We start from the raw sequence: 25,482 nt of genomic DNA, 5'->3' as shown, positions 1-25,482 counted from the left end.
CCCATCTCTACAAAAATACAACAATTAGCTGGGTATGGTGGTGGGAGCCTGTAATCCCAGCTACTTTGGAGGCTGAGGCAGGAGAATCACTTGAATCCAGGAGATGGAGGTTGCAGTGACCTGAGGTTGTGCCACTGCACTCCAGCCTTAGCGACAAGAACAAAACTCGGTCTCAAGAAAAAAAAAGAAAGAAAAGAAAAATTGTGCTAAAATACACAAGGTATAAAACGTGCCCTCTTGGGCGCTTTGAAGTGTGCAGCCCGGCAGCGTGTGCTCACGTTGCTGTGTTTTCTGTGCTTTTACAAACCAGGACACCTGTCCAGACCCCAGGCCCCTGGGGCGTTTCTGCATTCACAAGCTCTGGTTCTCTGGTATCTTCTGGAAGGGGTTGTTTACCATATGGGACTGAGCCAGGAAGCCAAGATCAGGCTGGGCCGGGGAGGCCGAGTGCTCATGGGCCTGGGCCTGGAACTGCCATTCCTGTGGCTCCTTCAACGCTCTGGGCCCTGGGTGTCCCTGGGCTCTGCAGTAACACCCCAGGCTCCCTCCACTGGCTCTGGGACTGTTCAGAGACTCTGGCTTTGGGGCACCTGGACCACGGGAGCCTCGGACTCCCACTCCAGCCTCCTTTCTTCTGCCTCAATTTCAGCTTCCTTGGTCCGCATGTCGCCTGGCATCCTGGCCATGAGAACACCTCCAACCCCGCCCTTATATGAACCAAGTCCACTAACCACTGACCCCCTCTCCAGGCTGGGTCCTGCTGGGGAGTGCCTTCTGCCTGTGAGACGGGGGCACAGGCAGGGCAGCTTCTCATGCACAGTGCACAGAAAGCCACAGCCCCCCTCCAGCCCTGCCTCAGGACTGACTCACCCTTCCAAGAATGTGACAGAAACCAGGGCCACTTCACATCAGAAAGCCCTCGGGAAGGACGGTGGTCTGGGTACCTGAGCCACAGCACGGCCCTGGGGAGGGGCCAGGGGAGGCCACCCAGGCCTCTGGTTCTGCCTCCTAGACACCGAGTCCCCCACAGGCCGTGCCCAGGCTGGCTCCCACCTCCTTCCTGTCCGGGTAATGGGAGGCCAGGACAGCACCCAGGCCACTCCCCAATTCATCTACAGGCCCACAATAGCCGGCTCACATTCCCAGGCCGCTTAAAATGCCAGAGGCTAAACATTAGCCACACAGCCTTTTGTCCTGCGGCCCTGCGTGTGGCCCCGAGGGAGCGCACCCACTGTGCCCGGCAGCTGTCACCTCCCTTACAATTAAAGTGGTTGGACAGCGGCACCTTCCAGCAGACCCACTCTGAAGCAAGGGGCAGATTGGGGAGCTCCTCTGAGAGCTTTGGGTCTGTCATCCCAGGGTATAAAGCATAAGCAGGGCTCTGAAAACCCTTGTCACGGGGCTTTGTCATGGAAATCCTCATGGACTCTGGCCAGTCCCAGAATGGTTTTTAACTGGTTGATGTGCTTTGTTCAAAACACTTGCAGTGGAAGATTTCATTTGAGGAGGGGGCAGACTCGGGGGGTAGGCCTGGTGGGCACAGCGGCCACAGGAGGATGCCCACCTCACGCCTGGAGATGTCCATGAGCACCGCGAAGCTGGCTGTGTGGCTGCACTGGCACGTGACATGCGTCCGGTTTCTGGACAGGAGCTCGCATCCCCGGGCAGACCACCCTCCCGTCCCACTGATGCTGCGAATAGAAGAGAGAAGGGGCGGGGGTGAGATGGTTCCCTCCACCCATGAGCCTGTCGGGGGCAGCCTCTGCCCAGCCCTAGGGGCTCAAGGGCCACGCTGGCCAAACCAAACAGCAGGTACTGTGCATGATGAAAGCCCCGTGTCCTCACAGGTTGCTCACCACCATGTTCCTCGCCAGCCCCTGCACTGAAAGTAAGACGCCTGTGGCCAGGTGTGGTGGCTCATGTCTGTAAACCCAGCACTTTGGGAGGCCAAGGTGGGTGGATCATGAGGGAAGGAGTTCGAGACCAATCTGGCCAACATAGTGAAACCACATCTCTACTAAAAATACAAAAAATCAGCTGGGTATGGTAGTGTGCACCGGTAATCCCAGCTACTCGGGAGGCTGAGGCAGCAGAATCACGAACACAGGAGGCAGAGGTTGCAGTGAGCTGAGATCACACCATTGCACTCCAGCCCGGGCGGCAGTGCAAGACTGTGTCTCAAAAAGAAAAATAAATAAATAAAAGCCACCCAATGAAGGCAGGACCATGGGAAGTCTCCCTTCCCTCCTGTGTCTTGTCAGGGCCTCCAAGGAGCAGCCTCTGAAGTTCAAGTTCTACGTGTCCTCTGGCAGCAGAACTCAAACGGGGCCGTCTCGTGTCCACCACACGCCCTGCTGCTGGAACTGCCCACTGGGGTTCACAGAGCTGCAATGCACTCCTGTCTCCTTCTGAGGACAGACGCTTTCACGAGAACATCTCGCCTTCCTCTGACACTTGCATCTTCAGATTGAACAATGCTTTATGGGAGCTGCCCAGAAGCCAGGGCCCCATGGGGACTTCCGCTTTCCTGATGGGAAGCCCCAGATAGCAAGCTGTTATGAGGTGTGTCTCAGCTTCAGACAGGGCCCTGCCCTCCCAGACCCTGGGAAAATCACACCACCTCTCAGATCCTTAGTTTGCTCGCCTGTAAAATGGGACGTGAACACTAATATGTCTGCCATGAACTTTACAATCTGGGAATAACAGGTACAGCATAAAGCAGAGAGCAGGGCATCAGAGCCAGAGCTAACTGCCAGGATGCAGATGAAGGCCCGGGACAGATGGCTGGCCCGACGTCCCTCATGGTGAAAGGGGCTCCTTTGGTCTCCCCTTTATAAGCCAAGCGCCTATTGCATTCCAGGTGCTGTGCTGGTTGCTCACTAACTAGGACTTGGAAGGCACAGAAGCAGGAGAAGAAGGCTGGGCTGAACAGGCTCCTGGCATGAGCTCACTCACCACGGCGTGGCCCCCCCACAGCGGCCACTCACGGCTCTCCACTCTGCCCAGAGGAATGGTGGTGGGGGGAGGGGGGAGTTCCCACTGCACGGACGCCCCCAGATACACAATGTTCAGCCGATTTGAGCCTGGGGGTGCTCACGCTCTGACTCCCCAAGTCCTGCATGGTGTCTCCCCTTCCTGGCACTCCCTCCCAGTATGTGGAGACACATCGGGTCTCCCCACCAGCTTGTGCTCCCATCCTCCCACCACTCCCCAGTTCTAGTGTTTTCTTCTAAACAGAGACAGCAAAAGTGAAAACGAACCAGCAGAGTAGAAGCAAGCTCCTGGTAAAGGCAGAGCAACTCAAAGAAGTCCAGGCCTCACATAAACCCTGCAGCTAAAAAGGCAAAGTGAAGCACAAACACCACCGGCTCCCAGGAGAGCTGAGCCACGTGAGTCTGAACCCACTCTCACGTGTGGGTGAGAATCAGTCATTCTGCTTTTTCTAACTACAAAATACCTTTCCCTCACTGGAACACACGCTGAAACACAGAGTCGGGTGCACCAGCTCCCACCTTTGCCACTCTGCTGGCTGGCTCTCTGATGCTGCTTCTGGCCTGTGCTGTGGCCAGATGTGGCCACTTGGAGGTAAAGCCAGTCCCCAAAGCTGGGCTGTGTCGGCCTCTTGGGCAAGACTAGGATCAGGGGCCCTTGTCTGTTATGAGGACCACACACATAGCTGGGGGTTCCCACTGTCAGCAGAAGGGCTCCTGGGCCCAATCTCTGGGTCTGCCCTCCCGTGTGTGAACAGGTCTCTGTCTTATCCAGCAGTGAACTGGCCAATACACTAGTGTGGCTGCTGCATCTCGGGAGTCCTGCAGGGGAGGAGCCCCTTCCTGGGTGTCAGCCTTGAGGGATCTCTCTGTGCACCTCCATGCCTGCCTCTCCACATGTGGGTCTGCGTGCACCTGTGTGTGTGCATCTGTATCTGCGCATGTGCATCTGTGGGTATGCACCTGTGCGTGTGCATCTGTGGGTATGCATGTGCGTGTGCACCTGTGTGTGTGCATGTGCGGGTGTGCATGTGCACCTGTGTGTGCACCTGTGGGTGTGCATCTGTGTATGTGCACCTGTGTGTGCACATCTGTGTGTGCACCTGTGGGTGTGCATGTGTGTGGGCCTGCATGTGTGTGTGGGCCTGCATGTGTGTTTACATGTCTGCATCTCCATGTGTGGGTCTGTGTACATCTGTGTGTGGGCATCTGTGGGGCTCTGATGCTCCCAGAGAAGCAGAGCAGGAGGCTGACTGCCCCACAAGGGGCTGGAAGGGGAGACACAGACCACAAGGGACCATCCTCGTGGGACGCTCTGCCACTGATCCCCCAACCCTGTGGTGCTCCCTGCCTTGGCAAAGCCCTCACATGGGGATGTGGGACTCCCGGCACCACACTTACACCAGGGAGTGGTTCCAGAACACGCAGACGGGCTTGGTTCGCTCCTCTGTCTCCAGCAGGGCAAACTCCACCAGGACGGGCCTCTCCAGGGGTCTTGGGAGCGAAGCGCCCTCACTGTACACCAGCGTGCTCACCATCGGGGTATTAATGATGGGCCGGTGAGGCAGCCTGAGGTCAAGAAGCCAGAGCATGTGGACAGACACGATTAGGAAACGTTCACTGAAATCCCATACAAACGCCCTGAGGACATGCCACGGATGTGTCTCCAGGGGACACAGAATCACACGCAGAGAGCTCGGAGCCGCAGGCCCCACAATGTCTTCATCCCCCTGCACAATGTGCAGGTTTTATCACTGACACAGCCCACAGGGAGATGTGTCATCTTCGGGTCAGAAATTCAAAAAGAAACAGAAGGCACAGGTGCGAAGACGTTACAGCCGAAACAGTTAACGGCAGACAAACAGGTGGTGGCTTAAATGTCCAAAGACAGCAGAATAATGGCAGCTCCCGGGGGTGAATCACCTGGTCACTGAGAACCACGTGATCACGAGGACCCCTGAGTCAGGGAAGTGTCTGGGAAACTGCAGGAGGAGGAAGGGCAGAGGCTCGGGCTGCTCCCACCGAGGGGGCCACAAACCTGCTTCCCGACATCCATCCTTTCCAGCCGGGATGGGCTGAGCAGCTCTAAAGCCCCGGGGCCAGCAGCAGGCACCACCCACGACAGCCTCGGGTAGGGTCTGTGGGGACAGCATGGGGTCCCTCGGGGCACAAGATGGGGTGTATGCTGGGGAGGGGACATTTCTCACAGAAGCACTGGGATAAGCCCAGGCGAAGGATGTATGATGCTCCAGGGGATGGCATCCAGTGGCAGACCCAGAACCTCCCTCCAAGGGACACCACAGGACAGTGGTCTCTGTCTCTGGGCCAGGGTCCCGGTGAAATGGGGCCGTGAAGACCTATGCTTAATCAAGATCAGACTTTTGACTTGTGGAAGCCTTGGGGACCTGTGAAACGGACCCTCCCCATGTCCCCATGCCCCCATGCTCAGGCCTTACCGAAGGCTTCGGCGGTCTGGGTCATAGCGCTCGGGCAGGAACTGCCCCAGGGTGCGGTAAATGATGACCAGAGCGACGGCAAACTGGCCAGCATCATCAGGGTGTCGCCTCCGCCTGCTGATCGGAGCCTCCCTCTCGGTGCCCGGCCCCGGGCGCGTGGTCTGCGGGGTGGTCCTCCGGCCGGCCGGCCTCCCCAGGGGGCCTTCTGCAACGTGAGCAGAGCATGAGGACTCTGGCGGGAACACCTGCATTCTCCAAGGCCGAGGTCAGGGCCAGCAGGCGTTTCTCACAAACCAACAGATGTTCCACTGAAAACAGTATGGCAGGTCCTCAAAAAATCAAAAATAGAATTTACCGCATGGCCCAGCAAGCCCAATTCTGGTTCTACATCCAAAAGATTGAACGCAGGGACCCAGATGCTTGCACACCCACGTTCACAACAGCACCATTCACACAGGCCAAAAGGTGGACACGACCCAGGCATCCGTCAACACGTGAGAGGATAAACACACACGGTCCATCCACACAATGGAATATTACTCAGCCTTCAAAAGAAAGCAAAGTCTGACACCACGACATGGGTGAACCTATAGGACATTACGCTCAGTGAAATAAGCCAATCACAAAAGAACAAATAATTGTGTGATTCCACCTATAGGAGTTCCCTAGAGGAGTCCAATGCAGAGAAAGCAAGCACGGTGGGCACTAGGGCTGGGGAGGGGTGTTGGTGTTTTGCGGGCTAGAGTTTCAGATCTGCAGGATGAAGAGTTCTGGAGGTGGACTGCTTCAACATGAATGTATCTGATATAGTCTGGATGTCTGGCCCCTCCAAATCTCACATTGAAATGTGATCAGCGTTAGACCTGCACATGGTCAGGGGTGTTGGGGGTCACAGGGGTGGATCCCCCATGAATGGCTTGGTACCTCCCATTGGTAAGGAGCAAGTTCTCACTCTATTAGTTCCAGGGAGAGCTGGCTGCAGCGGGGGGCTAGTCAGTTTCAAACCTCATCCTCTCAGTTTCAGGCACAGCCCCGTATCAGTCACCCCTCTTTTTATGACACAAGATATACCTGACGAAATCGCTTTAGTCACAAGGTTTCCGATTCTAAACGGTCCATTAAGGGGTTTACCTTTTCGTGTCCTTTTTATTTTGGGATGTTTTTAGTGATTGTCATGGATCTGTGAAAAAGCACCTTAGGAAAATTCGAAACGTTTATACCGTTTCGTATCACCTATCTCAACCCAGGACTGAGGATTTGTACATACACAGACGGCATTCTGGTTTGGGTTTTGTGGTTGTTTCTTTCAGGGAGGGGAAGGTGACTCTAAAATTTTTATTTCTATTTAAAGGCGGCCTTTCACCCCCCACGCCCCCACACAGGTTCTTTCTCTGTTGCACAGGCTGGGCTGTAGTGGCATGACCACAGCTCACTGCAGCCTCCATTTCCTGGGTTCAAGCAATCCTCCTGCCTCAGCCTCCTGAGTAGGTGGGATTACAGGTGGACACCACCATGCCCAGGTAATTAAAAAAAAAATTTTTTGGTAGAAATGGGGTTTCCCTATGTTGCCCAGGTTGGTCTTGAATTTCTGGGCTCCAGCGATCCTCCCCATGTCAGCCTCCCAGTGTTGGGGTTACAGGTGTGAGCCATCGTACCCAGCTAGCAGCAGCTTTTCACTGCACACCGAAGACCAGTGTACACACAAATTTCAGTTGTTTTCTCGTTCACATTATCAGTCACGTGGCTGAGTATCCCTCAGCTGAAATGCTTAGGAACATGTTGGATTTTTGTTTTTGAGACAAAGTCTCACTCTATAGCCCAGGCTGGTGCATCTCAATGCTGCAACCTCCGCCTCCTGGGCTCAAGCGATTCTCATACCTCCACCTCCTGAGTAGCTGGGATTACAGGTGCCTGCCACCACAGCTGGCTAGTTTTTGTATTTTTAGTAGAGTTTTTGTATTTTTACCACGTTGGCCAGGCTAGTCTCGAACTCCAGACCTCAGGTGATCTGCCCACCTCGGCCTCCCAAAGTGCTGGGATTACAGGCGTGAGCCACTGTGCTCAGGCTGGATTTTTTTTAAAAATATTCATACTTACACTACAATGAGCACTTCCTTCCAGCGTCAGGTTGGTGCTCCAGAAGGTTCAGATTCTGAAGCAGTTCAGATCTCAGGATCAGGGTGCTCAACCTGTACCTAAGCGCTTGTTTGAAACAACCCGCAGCCACCAATAGGACCTGGCGCTGGCCAACACAGAACACCCCAGCCCTGGATCTTCAGTGCCCAGAACATGGCGTGTTCACCTTCCTGGGATGCTGCAGGGGGTCCCCGCTCCCTGAACTCTGGGAGTGTCGAGGGCAGCAGCAGGTTTCTAAGAGCTTTTACCTTTTTCTTCGGGTGGTTTGAAGAAGTCAGCTGGGAAGGAGACGGAGGACTGCAGCTCCCTGGGGAACTCTTCCTGAATGGCGTCGAACCTTGGCACTGTGGCTCCCGTGAAGTTCAGCTTGTCAAAGATGTCGACAGCAAGAACTGGGGGGACAGTTCCTTTAATCAGACATAACCCCCACAGCTGCCTTGAACCCTTGCTGTTTTCTTTTTTTTTTTTTTTTTTGAGACGGAGTTTAGCTCTTGTTACCCAGGCTGGAGTGCAATGGCGCGATCTCGGCTCACCGCAACCTCCGCCTCCTGGGTTCAGGCAATTCTGTTTCAGCCTCCTGAATAGTTGGGATTATAGGCATGTGCCATCATGCCCAGCTAATTTTTTAAATATTTTTAGTAGAGACGGGGTTTCACCATGTTGACCAGATGGTCTTGATCTCTTGACCTCATGATCCACCCACCTCGGCCTCCCAAAGTGCTGGGATTACAGGCATGAGCCACTGTGCCTGGTCGCTGTTTTCAAAATGACTACAACTGTCACACTGATTGGCTGGCCTTATTTATTTAATTTTTTTTAATTAGTATTTTTTTGAGATGGAGTTTCACGCTGTCTCCCCGGCTGGAGTGCAGCAGCGTGATCTTGGCTAACTGCAACCTCTGCCTCCCAGCTTCAGCCACTTCTCCTGTCTCAGCCTCCTGAGTACTAGGATTACACGTGTGCGCCATCACGCCTGGCTAATTTTTTGTGTTTTTGGTAGAGATGGCATTTCGCCATGTTGGCCAAGCTGGTCACAAACTCCTGACCTCAAGTGATCCACCTGCCTCAGCCTCCCAATGTGCTGGGATTACAGGCACGAGCCACTGTGCCCAGCCTATTTATTTATATTTATATTTTGAGACTAGGTCTCACTCTCTCACCCAGGATGGAGCGCAGAGGTGCAATCTCAGCTCACTGCAGCCTCAATCTCCTGGGCTCAAACAATCCTCCCACCTCAGCCTCCTGAGTAGCTGGGAATACAAGAGCATGCCACCACACCTGGCTAATTTATTTATTATTATTTTTTCAATAGAGAAGGGGTCTCACTACAGTTCCCAGGCTGGTCTTGAACTCCTGGGCTCAAGCAGTCTGTCCACCTTGGCCTCCCACACTGCTGGGATTACAGGGTAAAGTACCATGCCTGGTTGACTGACCATCTTTAGAACAGAATCAATTTCCCACTTCCTGCACCCCACGTGTACATACACCTGTCTGCAGTGAGCCTGGAGGGAGGCAGAACCCTTGACACCCACCCTTCTAGAGCCTCACACCTGAGGGTCTGGAGGACCAGCCGGCTGGACACCCAAGATCATGGCCCAACATCTCCCAAGCCTGGGACCTGGCCCCTGGGAGCAATGGGTGAGTCACTGCAGACTGTCTTCCAAAGACTCCACTCACAGATGAGGAAACAGGCCTAGCTGCTGATTTTTTTTTTTTTTTTTTTTTTTTTTTTTGAGACAGTTTCCTGTCACCCAGGCTGGAGTGCAGTTGCCCGATCTTGGCTCACCGCAACCTCTGCCTCCCAGGTTCAAGTGATTCTCCTGCCTCAGCCTCCAGCGTAGCTAGGACTACAGCCGCGCACCACCATGCCTGGTTACTTTTTCTATTTTTAGTAGAGACGTGGTTTTACCTTGTTGGCCAGGCTGGGTCATAGGATTTACCACATGACCCAGCAAGCCCACTTCTGGCTCTACACCCAAAAGACTAAAAGGAAGGACCCAGATATTTGCACACCCACATTCACAACAGCACCATTCACACAGGCCAAAAGGTGGACATGACCCAGGCATCCGTCAACGGATGAGCTGACTCCCGACTTCACATGATCTGCCTGTCTTGGCCTCCCAGAATACTGGAGTTACAGGTGTGAGACACCACGCCCAACCCCTAAATTGTTTTTCTAAGAGTGTGGCTAAGCATGGCCGGGAGCCCACCTGCTACACCCATGGGCCCAGCTCCTGGGTAGATCCCTGATGGTCACAGAGTTCCACCCCCCACGCAGCCAGCGCCTTACTCATGTTGGCGGTGACAATGACGAAGGGCCGCAGGTACGTCCGCCGCACGTTTCGTGCCACATTGCTGAAGTAGCCCTCGAGGTGCTGAAGCAGCTGTGCTGTGCCACCCTCGCTCCGCTGGATCTGCTCCCACGCTGTGCTGGTGGCCGGGGCCAGGAGGGCGCTGCCCGAGTAGATGACGTCCTGGTCAGACAGACAGCGCTCAGTGTTCCACCAGCGGAGAAAGGCCTGGCTCTCGGGACCAAGGGACACCAGCCCTGAAAGCCTTTGCTCATCTAGTGGGCTCATTCATTCATTCCGGCCCCGCACTTTAGACTATGCGCTTTAACATGAGTTTACAATTTTTTTTTTTTTTTTTTTTTGAGTTGGAATCTCATTCTGTCGCCCAGGCTGGAATGCAGTGGTGTGATCTCGGCTCACTACAACCTCCGCCCTCCTGGGTTCAAGCAATTCTCCTGCCTCAGCCTCCTAAGTATCTGGGATTACAGGCATGTGCCACCACACTTGGCTAATTTTTGTATTTTTAGTAGACACAGGCTTTCACCATGTTGTTCAGGCTGGTCTCGAACTCTCGACCTCAGGTGATCCACCTGCCTCGGCCTCCCAAAGTGCTGGGATTACAGACATGTGCCAACACACCCGGCTAGTTTTTGTGTTTTTAGTAAAGATGGGGTTTCACCATGTTGACCAGGCTGGTCTTGAACTCCTGACCTCAGGTTGGTCTACCCGCCTTGGCCTCCCAAAGTGCTGGGATTACAGGCGTGAGCCACTGAGCCTGGCCTAGTTTCCTTTTTTTTTTTTTTTTTTAAGTTTACCATCTTAAGAAGAATAGATGGTATATTTTTATATAGCTCACAAAGTATATAAAAATCCAGAGAATTCAAGATGCTTCATATTTTTGACCTTATTAGATTTATAAGCACTGTTTAAATGCTTGGAAGATCTGTTTGCTAGCCAAACTGAAATACGAAAAGAAAAATCAAATATCTGACATATGATTCCATTTAAAATACGTAAGGAAATTTGATGGTCTCAGTTTATAAATAGGATCAAACATTAATCAAAGTTGAATTCAAAGAGATAAGAAGTATTTTTTAATGTGTGATTTCCACACATCCCGAACCCCACCACATAAACTAGAGAGACTGTGGGTGATTCGCTGCCAGAGGCCCGAACTGTCAGAGTGAGCCCTGCCACACGTTTTTCCATGTATACCCCAAGATGCTAAGGTGAAGACATGTGGAGACGTCCCTGGTTTTATCAGAACTCCTCCCAAACCCCACTGAGGCCACTGTGGACACACAGGCAGCTCCTCCAAGGGTGACCCTCTGCCTCTGTGCACCTCGGGGTCTCTGAATGACTGGGTGGTGTGGGGCCATGTTCAGGGGTTTGGGGACCACACCCAAGGTAGAAACCAGGGCCGGGCACTGTGGCTTACACCTGTAACCCCAGCACTTTGGGAGGCTGAGGCAGGTGGATCACCTGAAATCAGGAGTTTGAGACCAGCCTGGCCAACACGGTGAAAACCTGTCTCTACTAAAAATACAAAAAATTAGCCAGGCATAGTGGCAGGTGCCTGTAATCCCAGCTACTGGGGAGGCAGAGGCAGGAGAATTGCTTGAACCCAGGAGGTGGAGGCTGCAGTAAGCTGAGATCACACCACTGCACTGCAGCCTGGGCAATAGAGCAAGACCCCATCTCAAAAAAAAAAGAAACCGGGAGGGAACTTGTTTGTAGAGTCACACATGGAGAACAAATGCCACTGGCCCAACTCTCAGGCTGGGACTCAAATCCCAGTGAGAGGACCCTGCCTCGTATCTGGGAGCCTTGTGCACACCTGAAGCTCTCATGGGGGGCCCTGCATGGACTGGAAGCCCTGTGTGGGGCCTGCATGGATGAGGAGGTCCCTGAGGGCTCCATGTGGATGGGGTGAGGAATGGGGCATCCCCCACGGGCTCTGTGTGGACAGGCACTCCTCTGGGGGTCTTGCCTGGGTGAAGAGACCTGCCCAGAAGCCACAGGAAACTTTTGGAGCCTTCAAGAGCCATTTCCAAACATCAGCTGTGTGAGTCTCTTAGCAGACATTGCTCGGGGGCTGACGACTTCGGCACACGGGGCGGGAGGGTGGAGATAGAGGCGTGGCCCTCTGAAAGCCCACTGCCCCTTAGGAGCTGTGCCTCTGGGCAAACCCCTCAGCTCTCTGTGCCTCCGTTTCCTTACCTGTCAAATGGGTGGATGATATTACATCATAGGCTGTGTGGAAGGGAGAGGGGGCTGATTCAGGTGAGCCACTTAGAACCTTTATTTATTTGTTTCTTTGAGACTGAGTCTCGCTCTGTTGCCCAGGCTGGAGTGCAGTAGCATGATCTCAGCTCACTGCAACCTCCACCTCCCAGGTTCAAGTGATTCTCCTGCCTCAGTTTCCAGAGTATAGTTGAGACTACAGGCACACACCACCGTCAGGCTGGTCTCTAACTCCTGACCTCAGGTGATCCACCTGCCTCAGCCTCCCAAAGTGCTGGGATTACAGGCGTGAGCCCCTGCGCCCGGCTAGAACCTCTTAGAAGCCACTTAGACCACACTCTGGGCACTACTGAGATCACCCACGGGGCTGTGACCTGCGCGTTTCCTCCCAGAAAACTCCCTGGCCTTCGTCATCAGTTTAGCTGGGCACCGCACCTGCCGGGGCTCACATGTGAGAAATGAGTGTTTGCCTCGGGGATTCTGGACACAACCATCTTCTACAAGCTGGGGTCGACGCTCGGCCCTATAGCGCCCGCCCGCCAGCATCCCTGAGTGTCCCCGAGCCGGGCCTGCGGCCACCCTCCTACCTCATGGAAGTCAGCGTCCTGTGTGGCCACCAGGTTGAATCCCTGCTGCTGGCTCTCGTGCTGCAGGACGCGGCCCAGCAGCTGGTAGGCCGTGCGCACATCAGTGCCGGAGAGTGTGGCCGTGTGCCGCGTGGCATTGCGCAGTGCCCTCACCAGCCGCAGGGCCCCGGCGCCGTCCATCTGCATCTCATTGCGGCTCAGCTTCTCATTCTGGAACAGGGAGGCAGTCACGAGGTGTGCAAACACTTGGCTGCTTTCAGTCCCTGCTGTTACTCAGAAACTCACTCCCGTCTGGTGCAAGTTTCCGTGTCAGAAAGGAAATTCCAAAATCCAAAAGCCTGGCCGGGCGTGGTGGCTCGTGCCTGTAATCCCAGCACTTTGGGAGGCAGAGGTAGGTGGATCATTTGCGGTCAGGAGTTCAAGATCACCCTGGCCAATATGGTGAAACCCTGTCCCTACTAAAAACACAAAAAATTAGCCAGGCATGGTGGTGCGCACTTGTCCGTCCCAACTACTCAGGAGGCTGAGACAGGAGAACTGCTTCCATCTGGGAAGCGGAGGCTGCAGTGAGTTGCGACTGGGCCACTGCCCTCTAGCCTGGGAGACAGAGTGAGACTCCGTATCAAAACTTAAAAAAATCCAAAACCCCAAAAATGAGCACTGCTGATAGTTAGAGCATGGAAAGGAGGGGCTGGTGGGCTGCAAAGGCCTCGGAGAGAGACAGCCAGTGGGAGACCCGGGAACAACCCCCGTGAGACAGGGCAGGATCAGAGGGCAAATGGGGTGGGGCTGGTGGGCTGCAAAGGCCTCAGAGAGGGACAGCCAGTGGGAGACTCGGGAACAACCCCCGTGAGACAGGGCAGGATCAGAGGGCAAATGGGGTCAAACGCAGGGACCCTGTGTTCTCAGAACCAAAGACGCAGAGCCGGTGTCGGGGGAGAGTACACGTGGGGGTGCCCAGTTCAGGTGCCAATGCTCCCAAGTCACAGGAGCCCATGGGGCCACCCCTGCATCATCCCAGCTGTCCCAACACTCCCCAGCCCAGGAGCCTCGGCCCACACAAACTCTCCCGCATACACGAGCACACATGCGCCCCTGCTGAGCATGCATCCCTGAGGCGCCCCTACCACGGTCCTGAGGTCCACGAACGAGACGGTGGTGCAGTTGAAGAGCTCTGGGGGCAGCCAGCCCTTCTCCACATTGCAGTGTCGAACTGCATTTCCTGGGGAAGGAGAGCAGGTATGCAAAGCCTGAAACTCACATTGTCGATCCATGCTGGTGTATTTCCATCCCCAGTACTCAAACCCAGAACACGGTGTGGCGGTGAGAACCCCATGGGGGCCCGGAGGCACGGTGGTGCCTACAAAAGCCAGAGGCAGGGCCGGTGACTTCAGACGCTTGGGAGAGGCCCTATGTCGCAGCACGTTTCCTCAGCGACATCCAGACTCCCACCCTCAGGACACATGTGTCGGCCCCAGGGGTCTGCACCCCTCATGCCAGGGCCATGGCCAAAGCTGCTTTATCACTGACTGACAACCAGGCATTTCAGGCGCCCAGCAAACAGGAGCCAGCACTCCTGAGCAAGTGTGTGAGGAAGAAACCAGCGGCCGGGCGTGGTGGCTCTCGCTTGTAATCCCAGCACTTTGGGAGGCCAAGGTGGGTGGATCATGAGGTCAGGAGGTCGAGACCAGCCTGGCTAATACGGTGAAACCCCGTCTCTACTAAAAAATACAAAATCTAGCTGGGCATGGTGGTGCACGCCTGTAATACCAGCTACTCCGAAGGCTGAGGCAGAAGAATTGCTGGAACCCAGGAGGTGGAGGTTGCAGTGAGCCAAGACTGCACCACTGCATTTCAGCCTGGGTGACAGAGTGAGACGTTGGCTCAAAAAAAAAAAGAAATCAGCAACACCATCTGCCGGGCAGCCATGATGCCACGCGCCAGGGATCCGCTGCAGCTGGGCCTTTCCTTATGCTGCCTCACTGGACTCCCCAGGCATCCCTCACAGCGCGGACATGGTCACTGTCCCCATTTCACAGGGGACACCTGATGCTATGGACAATGAAGCCATTTGTCCCAGTGCCCCAGGCTGAGCGGCAGAGCAGGGAATGGCCGGGTGTGACTGGCAGGAGTCCCTGTACACACCGTGCCATTCGTGTGTCTGTTACACCCTCTGCCTGTGCTGTGTATTTACTGGTAGGGAAAAGGCGATCTAATTTCTCCCAGCACTTGGCCTGCATGAGTCCCGACATCTCGACCGGCTCTCCCTCAAGGACGTGTGCCTCGGTTCCCCACCCGTGGACGCCGCCGGCCACAGGGACTCACCGACGGACCCCTTGGGGCATGGCACTGCAGCCGGCTGCCCGAACTTGGTCTGTGGCCACCAAATGCCAGCCTCGAACGCTTTGGGACAGCCGTTGTAGATCACTGGGTTAGAGAGGAGAGAAGGCTGCTCAGCAGGGCACGCTGTGCTGACGGCCACAAATGGGCCCTGCTGTCTGCATGCGCCCCTCCCTGCAGGAGGCCCTGCTCCCACTAAGAACCGAACCCTAGCGTCTCCCCTGCCCCCCATCCACGTCAGAGCTGGAGACGGGGTGACCAGGCTCTGACCCATGCCCCTCACGCAGAACAAGGTTTCTAGAAGGTCAAGAGGACGTAGAACACGAAGGAGCCCAGGGTCCCCCCAAACACCCTGAGCGCACACACACATGTGCACGCCAGCCTGGTAGCCTGTCCCTGCGCTGTCACCTGACGGGAGTCAAGGGGCAACTCGGACCTTCGCAGCCGAGTGTGGTGACCTCGGCGAACGGGTTGTCACAGCGGTTGCACTGGCGGCCGATGACACCAGGCTTGCAGGCACACTGCCCAGTGGTCATGTCGCATGCGCGGCTGTGGGAGCCGTGGGGGAAGCAGTCACAGGGTAGGCAGGCGTCCTGGGCCGGGGGCTGGTAGTAATTCTCCTGCAAAAGCCAGAGGCAGGGCCGGTGACTTCAGACGCCTGGGAGACGCCCTATGTCACAGCATGTTTCCTCAGCAATGTCCAGACTCCCACCCTCAGGGCACGTGTGTTGGTCCCAGCCGTCTGCACCCCTCATGGCTACCCTCTGCCCACACCCCACACCCCACACCCGACGGGGGCTGCCTCCCAGGGCCCTACAAGGGAAGCTCTTCCCAGGACAGTGGTTCTCCCAGGAAGCATGACCTCCCTCCCTCACGTCTTAGCAAATCCCAACAGCGGGCACCTTCATATCTGTCCTAAAAAGAATCAGAGATCCAAATGGAGGCTTACGCATGGGGATGGCCCTTGGGTGTTTTTTTAATGTTATTTGGAAAAATCAGAGGCCAGGCACCGTGGCTCATGCCTGTCATCCCAGCATTTTGGGAGGCCAAGGCAGGTGGATCAAGAGGTCAAGAGATTAAGACCAGCCCGGCCAACATGCTGAAACCCCATCCCTACTAAAAATATAAAAATTAGCTGGGTGTGGTGGTGTGCGCCCGTGGTCCCAGCTACTCAGGAGGCTGAGGCAGAACTGCTCGGACCCGGGAGCTGCAGTGAGCTGAGATCACGCCACTGTACTCCAGCCTGGCGACAGAGCAATATTCCATCTCAAAAAAAAGAAAATAAAATTAGAAGCCACCTGAACGTCTACCATTGAGCGGGCCAGGGTGACAATCAAGAGCTTGTGCTTTGGGTTCAGAAAGTCCTGGGTTCGTGCCTGACCCTTTTGTTTACCAGGTACACTGCCTGGGCCAGTCACTGGGCCTCCCCAGGTCCAAGTACCCCCCCCAGAAAATGGCGCAGGCTGTGTGACCTGGGCAGACTCGTGAGCAACATTCAGACAGTGTGTCAGGTGGGACTCCAGCTAGGTGTAAAATGACAGTGAGCGGCAGGCCCCAAAGAGATGCTAAAACGTTCACAACCACAGCTGGGAGGTGAGATGGGGTGACCGCCATCTTTGTTTCTTTCTTACATTTTGTATAACTATTTTATTTTATTTTTTGAGATGGGGTCTGACTCTGTTGCCCAGGCTGGAGTGCAGTAGTATCATCACGGTTCACTACACCCTCAACCTCCAGGGCTCAAGTGATCCTCCCACCTCAGCCTCCCGAGTAGCAGGGATCACAGGCATGCACCAGCACACCCAGCTAATGCTTTTATTTTTTGCAGAGATGGGGGGGGAGTCTATGTTGCCTAGGTTGGTCTTGAACTCCTGGGCTCAAGTGATCCTCCCGCCTTGGCCTCCAGAGCAGCTGAGATTACAGGCACGAGCCGCCACGCCCTGCCTATAACTTTGGATGAGAAAAAAATCATAGGCAAGTTTTCACCAATGCACTCCCCAAATTCCCTCTGCTCTGTCGCCCACTGTGCCACCACCACCATCTGGTGACATGTTACACTGCCTCGACCCAGGACAGCTGTTTCATTGAGTCTTTCCCGGACATAAGTCTCACTTGCTGTTGGAAGCAATGAGGGCACTCGGGACGCTACTGACATCACAGGACGGCATCCAAGGGTGCCCCAGTGCCAGCTTCCCTCCCAGAGCCGGCCGCGTCTGCAGGAAGCTCATGTGCCCCGCCCAGGCTCCTGTCACCCTCCGACCTAACGTTTGGGTTCCAAGTGACTGTGAGCTCCACGGCTGTGGTGTACATGAAGGTCCTGAAGGAGGTGATGGGAGGGGTCCCTAGCGTCTGTGCTGAGAACACATGTACTCATGTGGAGACCATGAGATGGGAGCTCCGTGCTGCACGCAGGTTAGGACTGACCGCCCTGGATGGGGGTGGGGCACAGATTACCAACACACTTAGTCATGCTTTCTATTTCAAAACTGCTATCGTCATGGGATGCTAGCTTGGTGAAGACCACGAAAATGGCCAGGCCCGGTGGCTCGCACCTGTAATCCCAGCACTTTGGGAGGCTGAGGCAGGCGGAGAGTTTGAGACCAGGTTGGCCAACATGGTGAAATCCTATCTCTACTAAAAATACAAAAATTAGCCAGGCACGGTGGAGGGTGCCTGTAATCCCAGCTACCTGGGAGGCTGAGGTAGAACTGCTGGAACCCTGGAGGCAGAGGCTGCAGTGAGCTGAGATTGTGCCACTGCACTCTAGCCTGGGCGACAGAGTGAGACTCCATCTCAAAAAAAAAAAAAGGCCAGGAAAACAGCCAACCAGGAGGCCAGGAGGGCCAGAGATGTGCCAGTCCTCTGAAACGGCTGGGCTTCCCACAGCCATGGACGCTGGGCTGGGAGCAGGTAGGGATTCCTGTTCCACGGGTGGAGGCTGGCAGGGTTGAACCCGGAGTTTACATGCAGAAAGCAGCCGTGGAATATTCACAGGGCACGGGGAGCAGCAAGGAAACCAAAACCACATCTGTGCACAACTGTGGTGTGATGGGCAGACAGGTGTGCGTGGAGGTGTGTGTGTATGGGCAGGGCATGTGCAGGCGTGCGTGTGCGCAGGTGTGTGAGTGCAGGCATGTGTCTGCAGGTGAGTGTTCACAGGCGTGTGTTTACAGGCATGTGTGCAGGCATGTCTGCAGGTGTGTGTGTGCAGGCGTGTGAATGTCTGCAGGCGTGTCTGCAGGTGTGCGAGTGTTCGCAGGTGAGAGTGTTCACAGGCGTGTAGTGTTCACAGGTGTGTGTTCGCAGGCGTGTGTATAGCGGCCTCTGTGCGTGTGAGCACACACAGCCATCTCCCTGGGCTCAGGGCCTGGGGTGGGCATGCAGTGACCATGGGGCTGGGCCTCACCTTGCACTGGCACTGGCCATTGGTCTTATTACAGTCGGGATCGAAGCCTTTGCTGACAGCACAGTGGCAGGGTCCACAGATGGGGTTCCCCCACCAGCCTCTGGGGCATGGAAGGTCGAGTCTGTCAGGAAAATGAGAGGGCAGATGGAAGGTTTATGTAACGATGCTTTCCAGGATGAGAAGAGGCCCGCTGGTGGCACGGAGATGGTTGCCCAGGAAGCTTGGCTAAGCCCAGCTCAGGGAGCTTCCCTTCCACGTTACGTGGCCTCGGTTTGCCCTCTACTGGCTCCCACCCTCACCTCCACCCACAGACTGACCATGACCAAAGCAGCCGTGACAGCGTGTGTTCACTGTGTGTCCCACATCCACGCCATGCCTGGCTCATTGGGGCCTAATGACAACGGACCCCACTGCAATGCTGGCCACTCACATCGCAGCCCCACACAGGCAGACTGAGCTCAGCTGCCTGGCACCACTTCTCCAAGGCCACGTGGGGTGAGTGGCAGCAGGAGACGCCCTGCCGGAGATTCCTGAACGGGGAGTTCTGCAGCTTCTGTTGTCCCCCAGGTCCCCTGTCCACCAGCCCTACGGACGCTCGGGGCAGCCATGCCTTGGTGTAGCATGCCCCTTCGATCAGTGGCCCATGTCCATGCACTCAGAATCCAGTGGAAGCCAGTCCTGCTTCCCTGAGCGTCCCCCGCAGGGAACAGCAGAAGCTGAAGATGAGTGACACTGCAGGGACAAGGCCAGGCCTCTGAGGCGCGGGCGGCGGCTGCACACGGGTCGCCCTACCCGTTCCTGTCATGGGCGGCACCTCCTGCAGCCCCACCTGCCTGCGACGTCCCCACCCGAGTGTCCTGTGGGCTCTTGCATTCCCCATCCTGGCTAACAGAGGTCCCTCCACCCAGCCGCCAGCCTCTCAAGTTCACTCACTTGGTGAGCAATTATTAAGGACTGACTGTATTAATCAGGGTCATAAAGGCACCCAGGCAGAGACGGAGTCTGGTGTTTATGGATATGTGTGTGCATGGTGTGGGGGCCACAGAGCCTTCGTCTCCCTGCAGCTCTGTTGGCTGTGGTGCCAGGCATGGGGATGCTGGGTCAGCCTCCTGGTAACACCCCCTGCTCTGAGATGTGTTCCATGTGGCAGCTGGGGGTTCCCCAAAACCAGACCTGTCACTTTTGTGCTGGGCCCCCACAGCCTCCATATAGCCGAGCTCTGTTCCTGGCTTGTGGGCCCACCCCCATCCTCACCCAAGCCTCTCTGCCTCCCCGGATGACCCCCAGGTTCTTTAGACCAGCCTCATCCCTTGCTCCTCTCCAGCTCGGCTGCTTTTGCTCCCAGAATGCCCTCCCGCTTCAGGCTCCCTGGCTCCCACCTCCCTCTCCACTCCCAGGGCACCTCCTCCAAGCCCTCTCTTCCATCACACTTGTGACATCCAAGTGTGGTGCGGTGCCATCTTCTCGAGAGGTCACAAGCCCAAGGCCACAGGCTGCTTCCCACTTATGGGGCCGCAGCTGGGATCACAGCATCTGCTCTAGGCTCAGGTACACAAAGAAGAGCGCGTAGCAGGTGTCCCTGCCCCTGATGCCCACCAGCAGCTGAGGCCCATGAGCCGTGGGGGCATCCCCTCCCTCCACGGGGGCCTGGAACTGTGGTTTATGAGGAACCAAGCTGCTCCACCTTGGACAAACTGATGCTCGGCCATCCCTGTGCAAAGGGCACTCTGGGAGCCCCGAGAGCACGCTGCTGCCAGTCCTAACACCACCAGGATCTCCACACACACAAGACACGACTTCAACCCCACCGACTCGAGAAAGTGTTCTGTATAATCACACCCATCTCCCTGCATCTCAAGGGGCCTGTTTGCTCTGGGCACAGGACTCCAGATGAATGAGTCGTGTTACATGTTTCTGGGGTGGACATGTGATCCAACAGGGTTAGTTTGAGACATCCAAATTGATTCTTACTGCCCAGGCACAGTGGCTCACGCCCATAATCCTAGCACCTTGGGAGGCTAGGATGGTGGATCACTTGAGGTCAGGAGTTCGCGACCAGCCTGGCCAACATGGTGAAACCCATCTCTACTAAAAATACAAAAAAATTAGGTGGGTGTGGTGGTCCATACCTGTAATCCCAGCTACTCGGGAGGCTGAGGCAGGAGAACTGCTTGAGCCCAGGAGGTGGAGGCTGCAGTGAGCCGAGATTGGCCCACTGCACTCCAGCCCAGGTGACAGAGCAAGACTCTGTCTCAAAAAAAATATATGTCCCTGTCATCCAGAATTACACATATCTTTGGGTCAAAATAAGGAAGAGAAGACACTGACTCAAGAGCGAGGACGGCCAGGTGGACTCTGCAGGCACGGAAGCCCAGGGGCTGTGCTTACTTGCTCTCGCAGTATGGCCCGTAGTGGCTGGGCCCACAGTCGCACACGTAGCCCCGTGGGGAGCCAGGGGAGCGCACACAGGCCGCCATGTTCTCGCAGGGGTTCAGGTGACAGGCGTCCACACAGTCTCTCCCAAGGTACCCTGCAAGGACAGAGCCAGCATTATCTCCACCCAGAATCCACGAGACCTTATAATGTTAAAATATCTGGAGCAACCTGTCCCCTGTACTCAGCACAGGGAGAGGACAGGTGATGCAGGGTCCCAGAAAACACAGATGAGGCAGGTAAGACTTGGCGATGCAGAGAGGAAGGCATTTGGGGCTGCCCCGAGGAGGGTTAGTGCCTTGGGACATGGGCCGAGGCTGCCCCAGGACACATGAGGAACGGCCATCAGCAGAGGATGACTTCAGCACCTCAAAATTCAGAGGCTACTCTGAATGTAGAATTTTTTTTTTTTTTTTGAGATGGAGTCTCTCTCTGTCACCCAGAACGGAGTGCAGTGGTGTGATCTCATCTCACTGCAACCTCCACCTCCCACGTTGAAACAATTCTCCTGCCTCAGCCTCCCGAGTAGCTGGGATTACAGACTCACACCACGCCTGGCTAATTTTTTTTTTGTATTTTTAGTAGAGATGGGGTTTCTCCATGTTAGCCAGGCTGGTCTCGAACTCCTGACATCAGGCAATCTGCCCGCCTCAGCCCAAAGTGCTGGGATTACAGGCATGAGCCACTGTGCCCGGCCACGATTTTTTTTTTTTTTGAGACAGAGTTTCGCTTGTTACCCAGGCTGGAGTGCAATGGCACGATTTCGGCTCACCGCAACCTCCGCCTCCTGGGTTCAGGCAATTCTCCTGCCTCAGCCTCCTGAGTAGCTGGGATTACAGGCACGCGCCACCATGCCCAGCTAATTTTTTGTATTTTTAGTAGAGACGGGGTTTCACCATGTTGACCAGGATGGTCTCGATCTCTTGACCTTGTGATCCACCCACCTCGGCCTCCCAAAGTGCTGGGATTACAGGCGTGAGACACCACGCCCGGCCAATTTTTTTTAATGTATACTTTTCACTAGGCTTTTTTGTTTGTTTTTGGAGAAAGAGTCTTGCTCTGTTGCCCAGGCTGAAGTGCAGTGGGGTGATCTCAGCTGACTGCGACTTTGCTTCCCAGGCTCCAGTGATCTTCCCACCTCAGCCTCCCATGTAGCTGGGACCACAGGTGCATGCCACCACACCTGGCTAATTTTTGTATTTTTTTGGTAGAGACAGGGTTTCACCATGTTGCCTGGCTGGTCTCGAACTTCTGGCCTCAAGTGATCCGCCCGCCTCTGAATCTCAAAGTGCTGGAATTACAGGCATGAGCCACCGCACCCAGATTGTCACCTCATGTGCTGAGGAGAAGGCCTAGACCACTCCCTGTGCCTCCAGTAAGGAAGAGGCTGAGTCTCTCTCCAGGAGGGGCCCACTTGTTATAAAATAAAGCTCAGCACTCCACGGAACAACAGGGAATCGGCTGGGGACACCAATGTCCAAACTGAGCCCCGTCCTGTGTTTCAGCCATGAGAGGAGTCCCTGTCACTGAAGGTCCCACCTCTGTCACAGACGCAGCTGTAGTCCTCCCAGGCATTGTGGCAGTGGCTGTGGGGGGGACAGGGGCTCGAGGTACAAGGGTCCTCCACATCACAGCCATCCTTCACTCTGACCTTGAGGGCGTTGTTCATGTTCAGGGTGGCCACATTGGTGGGCGTCGCCCCCATCCTCACTCCCTGCATCAAGGAAAGGGTGTTGGGATGGGAGAAGCCCAGAAACATGAGGAGGGGCTAAGGGAACTCAGAGGTGTCTCTGGTCACTTGCAAGGCATTCATTGGTGACACCTCATTTATCTACAGAGCTGGGACGGGCAGGGTTGTTCCTTTCACTCCTGGTAGCCGGAGTGCAGTGCAGAGCTGGGCAAGAAGCTCAGAGGGCATGCTGGCCAGATCTCCTGGGGTGTGCAGTTGGGGTGTGAGGAGTAGATGTCCCTGCTGAGGGGGCTGAGAGCTGAGTGACTCTCAGAGTAGCTCCTCTGGCTGGAGCTGGAGCACCTGGCTCCATGGCATAGGCATGGGGGCCACTTGGGTGCCATGTGGGGTTGAACTGGGTGGGCTCGATTCAGGACACTTTGTGAAGGCAGAGGGGCAGGTGGCTAACATGGCATGGCAGTGAGGAGCTGTGGGGGCCAGGGACACCCCGATGCCGAGGGGAACTGCAGGGGGATGGGTCTAAAGAGGAAACAGGGGCTGTTAAAGTGGGGGTGCCAATCAGACACATTCTCCGCTCACTGAAAGCTAACAGGTTGACTGACGGCACCAACTGCAGGGCTGGCAGCCTCCAAGCCGCCTGTGAGGGGCAGCCCCCACCGCTCCCACGTACCTGCATGCAGCCTCGGAACCCACGGCGCACGGACACCTTGTCTTCAGAGGCGCCCCCGACCACCATGCTCCTTATCGTCAGCCCGGGCAGCATGCCCCCGATATCTGCCCTGCTCTGTGTGGAGAGAGGGGGCAGAGCTCTGGGGGCTGCATCCACCATCCTAGAAACATCTTCCAGCTGGGAAACCACGTGGGAAGCCTGAAACAGTGGCTTCAACAAACTCCCCAGAGCCTGAGGACATCTGGGCCTCCGGAGAGAGAGCTGGGCCCAGCTGGACAGCGTGGCTGGCTGTGACGACCAGGGCGAGGGGACTAGGCCAGAGGATGGCGTCCAGGTCCCAGCCCAGCTGAGGCGGCCGGTGGGGGAAAGTGCATAACTCTCCTGCCTCCGTGAAGGGCGCAACCCTAAACCAGCCACGCTGGAGCATCAGGAAGACTGCGGGGGCGGAAATCCGTTTACCCATGAATACGGTGGGAACCCAAGAGTGTCTGGGCTGAGCTCCTGTCCCAGAAAGGCAGGTGCCTGGAACACACCCATTTATTCCCAGGTCTGTGTTGTAACGTGAGCTTTGGCTCCAAGAGCTCTTGGAAATCCCAGGGAGCCCCCCTTAGGTGTGTGAGCATCTCATAGACAACATCCTGGGTTACCCGCCTGCGAACTGTGGAAACCCAGTCTGGTTCCGTAAGTGTTCTGAACACTGCCTGGGACCACGCCACCTGCCTGCCTGGGACACGTGGGGCCCCCTGGTGTCTCCCAGCCCTGTCCAGGACCTGGGCCTAATTGCTCTCCCAGCTTTGCTCCCCATCCATACTCCTGAGGGCACAGACCCTGGCATTTCTCTTTTTTTTTTTTTTTTTGAGATGCAATCTCGCTGTCGCCCAGGCTGGGGTGCAGTGGTGCAATCTCGGCTCACTGCAACCTCCGCCTTCCAGTTCAAGTGATTCTCCTGCCTCAGCCTCCTGAGTAGCTGGGATTATTGGCACGCACCACCACACCCGGCTAATTTTTGAATTTTTAATAGAAATGGGGTTTCACCATGTTAGGCTGATCTTGAACTCCTGACCTCATGATCTGCCCGCCTAGGCCTCCTGGGCTCTGGCATGTTCACCTCAGTACCCTAAAGACACAGTGCTGAGGCTGCAGGCATTGCTCAAGATGGCAAGGCTGAAAGCAACCACGGCTGAGGGCGCTGACAGCACTGTGATGAGAAAGGCCGCTGGAGGAAGCTGCCCACAGGAGGGCAGCATCTGGGTGAAGGAGGAGGTGAAGATGCCAGTGGCCTCAGCACGGGGCAGAACAGAAGCCCACTGAGGGTCCCAGAAAGTGCCTCCCCACATCCACAAGATCTCTGGCGGGTCCTGGCACATTAAGGGGTCATTCTGTTTTTTCCTGGGCCAGAGGAAGGGTCTGTCCCCAAAGGAGGGCAGGTGCCAGCTCACCTGGTCCATCCCATAGTCCAAGGTCATGGTCACCAGGTGCTTCATTTCACTGTCCTCCTTCACGTTCTTCAGCTCGATCAGCAGGTGATGCCATTCCCCATCAGTCACCCGCAACCTGGACAGCACCATGGACTCCACGCCGGAGGGCCCGTGGGACACCTCAAACTGGAGGTGGCTGCTGAGGATCTGGAGCAGGAAGAGCCGCACCAAGCGATTGGTACAACAGCAGTGGAAGAGATGACGGGGTGCAGTTGCTTAAACGAGGACGCTGTGAAAGTCGCCTTGTGATGCGACACCACATCAAAGACGGGCGCGGTGGCTCACCCCTGTAATCCCAGCACTTGGGGAGGCCGAGGCGGGTGGATCACGAGGTCAAGAGATCGAGACCATCCTGGTCAACATGGCGAAACCCCGTCTCTACTAAAAATACAAAATATTAGCTGGGCATGGTGGTACATGCCTGTAATCCCAGCTACTCAGGAGGCTGAGGCGGGAGAATTGCCTGAACCCAGGAGGCGGAGGCTGCGGTGAGCCGAGATCACGCCATTGCCCTCCAGCCTGGGTAACAAAGCGAAACTCCATCTCAAAAAAAAAAAAAAAGAAAAAAATAGCTGGCAAAGTTGTTCCTTGTTCCTGTTGCCATTAACACTCATCGGAACTGCACGTCTCATTCTACGGGAAAAGCATCAATCCCTGCACGGAGGTCAAGCAAGGCAAGGGCCAAGAACAAGACCCGTTAGGCTTGTAAGTTCTGGGAACCAGCTCGATTCAGGTAAGTATTTGGCTCTTATTTTTGG

General features: G+C 55.6%; 1 protein-coding gene across 5 annotated transcripts in view; it reads right to left on the bottom strand.

The window, feature by feature from the left end:
* CELSR1 (cadherin EGF LAG seven-pass G-type receptor 1) overlaps positions 1–25,482 on the bottom strand; it is a 182,386-nt gene that overhangs the window by 21,506 nt on the left and 135,398 nt on the right. For 2 of the 5 annotated variants that reach the window (XM_035281089.3, XM_054242314.2), the window contains exons 10-23: positions 24,686–24,871; positions 23,247–23,360; positions 22,426–22,600; positions 20,842–20,983; positions 18,454–18,574; positions 15,484–15,667; positions 15,033–15,134; positions 13,835–13,929; positions 12,708–12,917; positions 9,876–10,059; positions 7,831–7,974; positions 5,447–5,651; positions 4,392–4,559; positions 1,565–1,691 (exon numbers count right to left, since the gene is read on the bottom strand). In XM_035281089.3, the coding sequence (XP_035136980.3) occupies positions 1,565–1,691; positions 4,392–4,559; positions 5,447–5,651; positions 7,831–7,974; positions 9,876–10,059; positions 12,708–12,917; positions 13,835–13,929; positions 15,033–15,134; positions 15,484–15,667; positions 18,454–18,574; positions 20,842–20,983; positions 22,426–22,600; positions 23,247–23,360; positions 24,686–24,871 (2,157 nt within the window). The remainder of the gene's footprint in view (positions 1–1,564; positions 1,692–4,391; positions 4,560–5,446; positions 5,652–7,830; positions 7,975–9,875; positions 10,060–12,707; positions 12,918–13,834; positions 13,930–15,032; positions 15,135–15,483; positions 15,668–18,453; positions 18,575–20,841; positions 20,984–22,425; positions 22,601–23,246; positions 23,361–24,685; positions 24,872–25,482) is intronic. The other 3 variants (XM_078343453.1, XM_078343456.1, XM_078343462.1) reach the window with 2 other exon arrangements.

Source organism: Callithrix jacchus, chromosome 1 (assembly GCF_049354715.1).
Source record: "Callithrix jacchus isolate 240 chromosome 1, calJac240_pri, whole genome shotgun sequence".
Taxonomy (NCBI): domain Eukaryota; kingdom Metazoa; phylum Chordata; class Mammalia; order Primates; family Cebidae; genus Callithrix; species Callithrix jacchus.
This window is presented reverse-complemented; position numbering and strand designations above follow the sequence as displayed.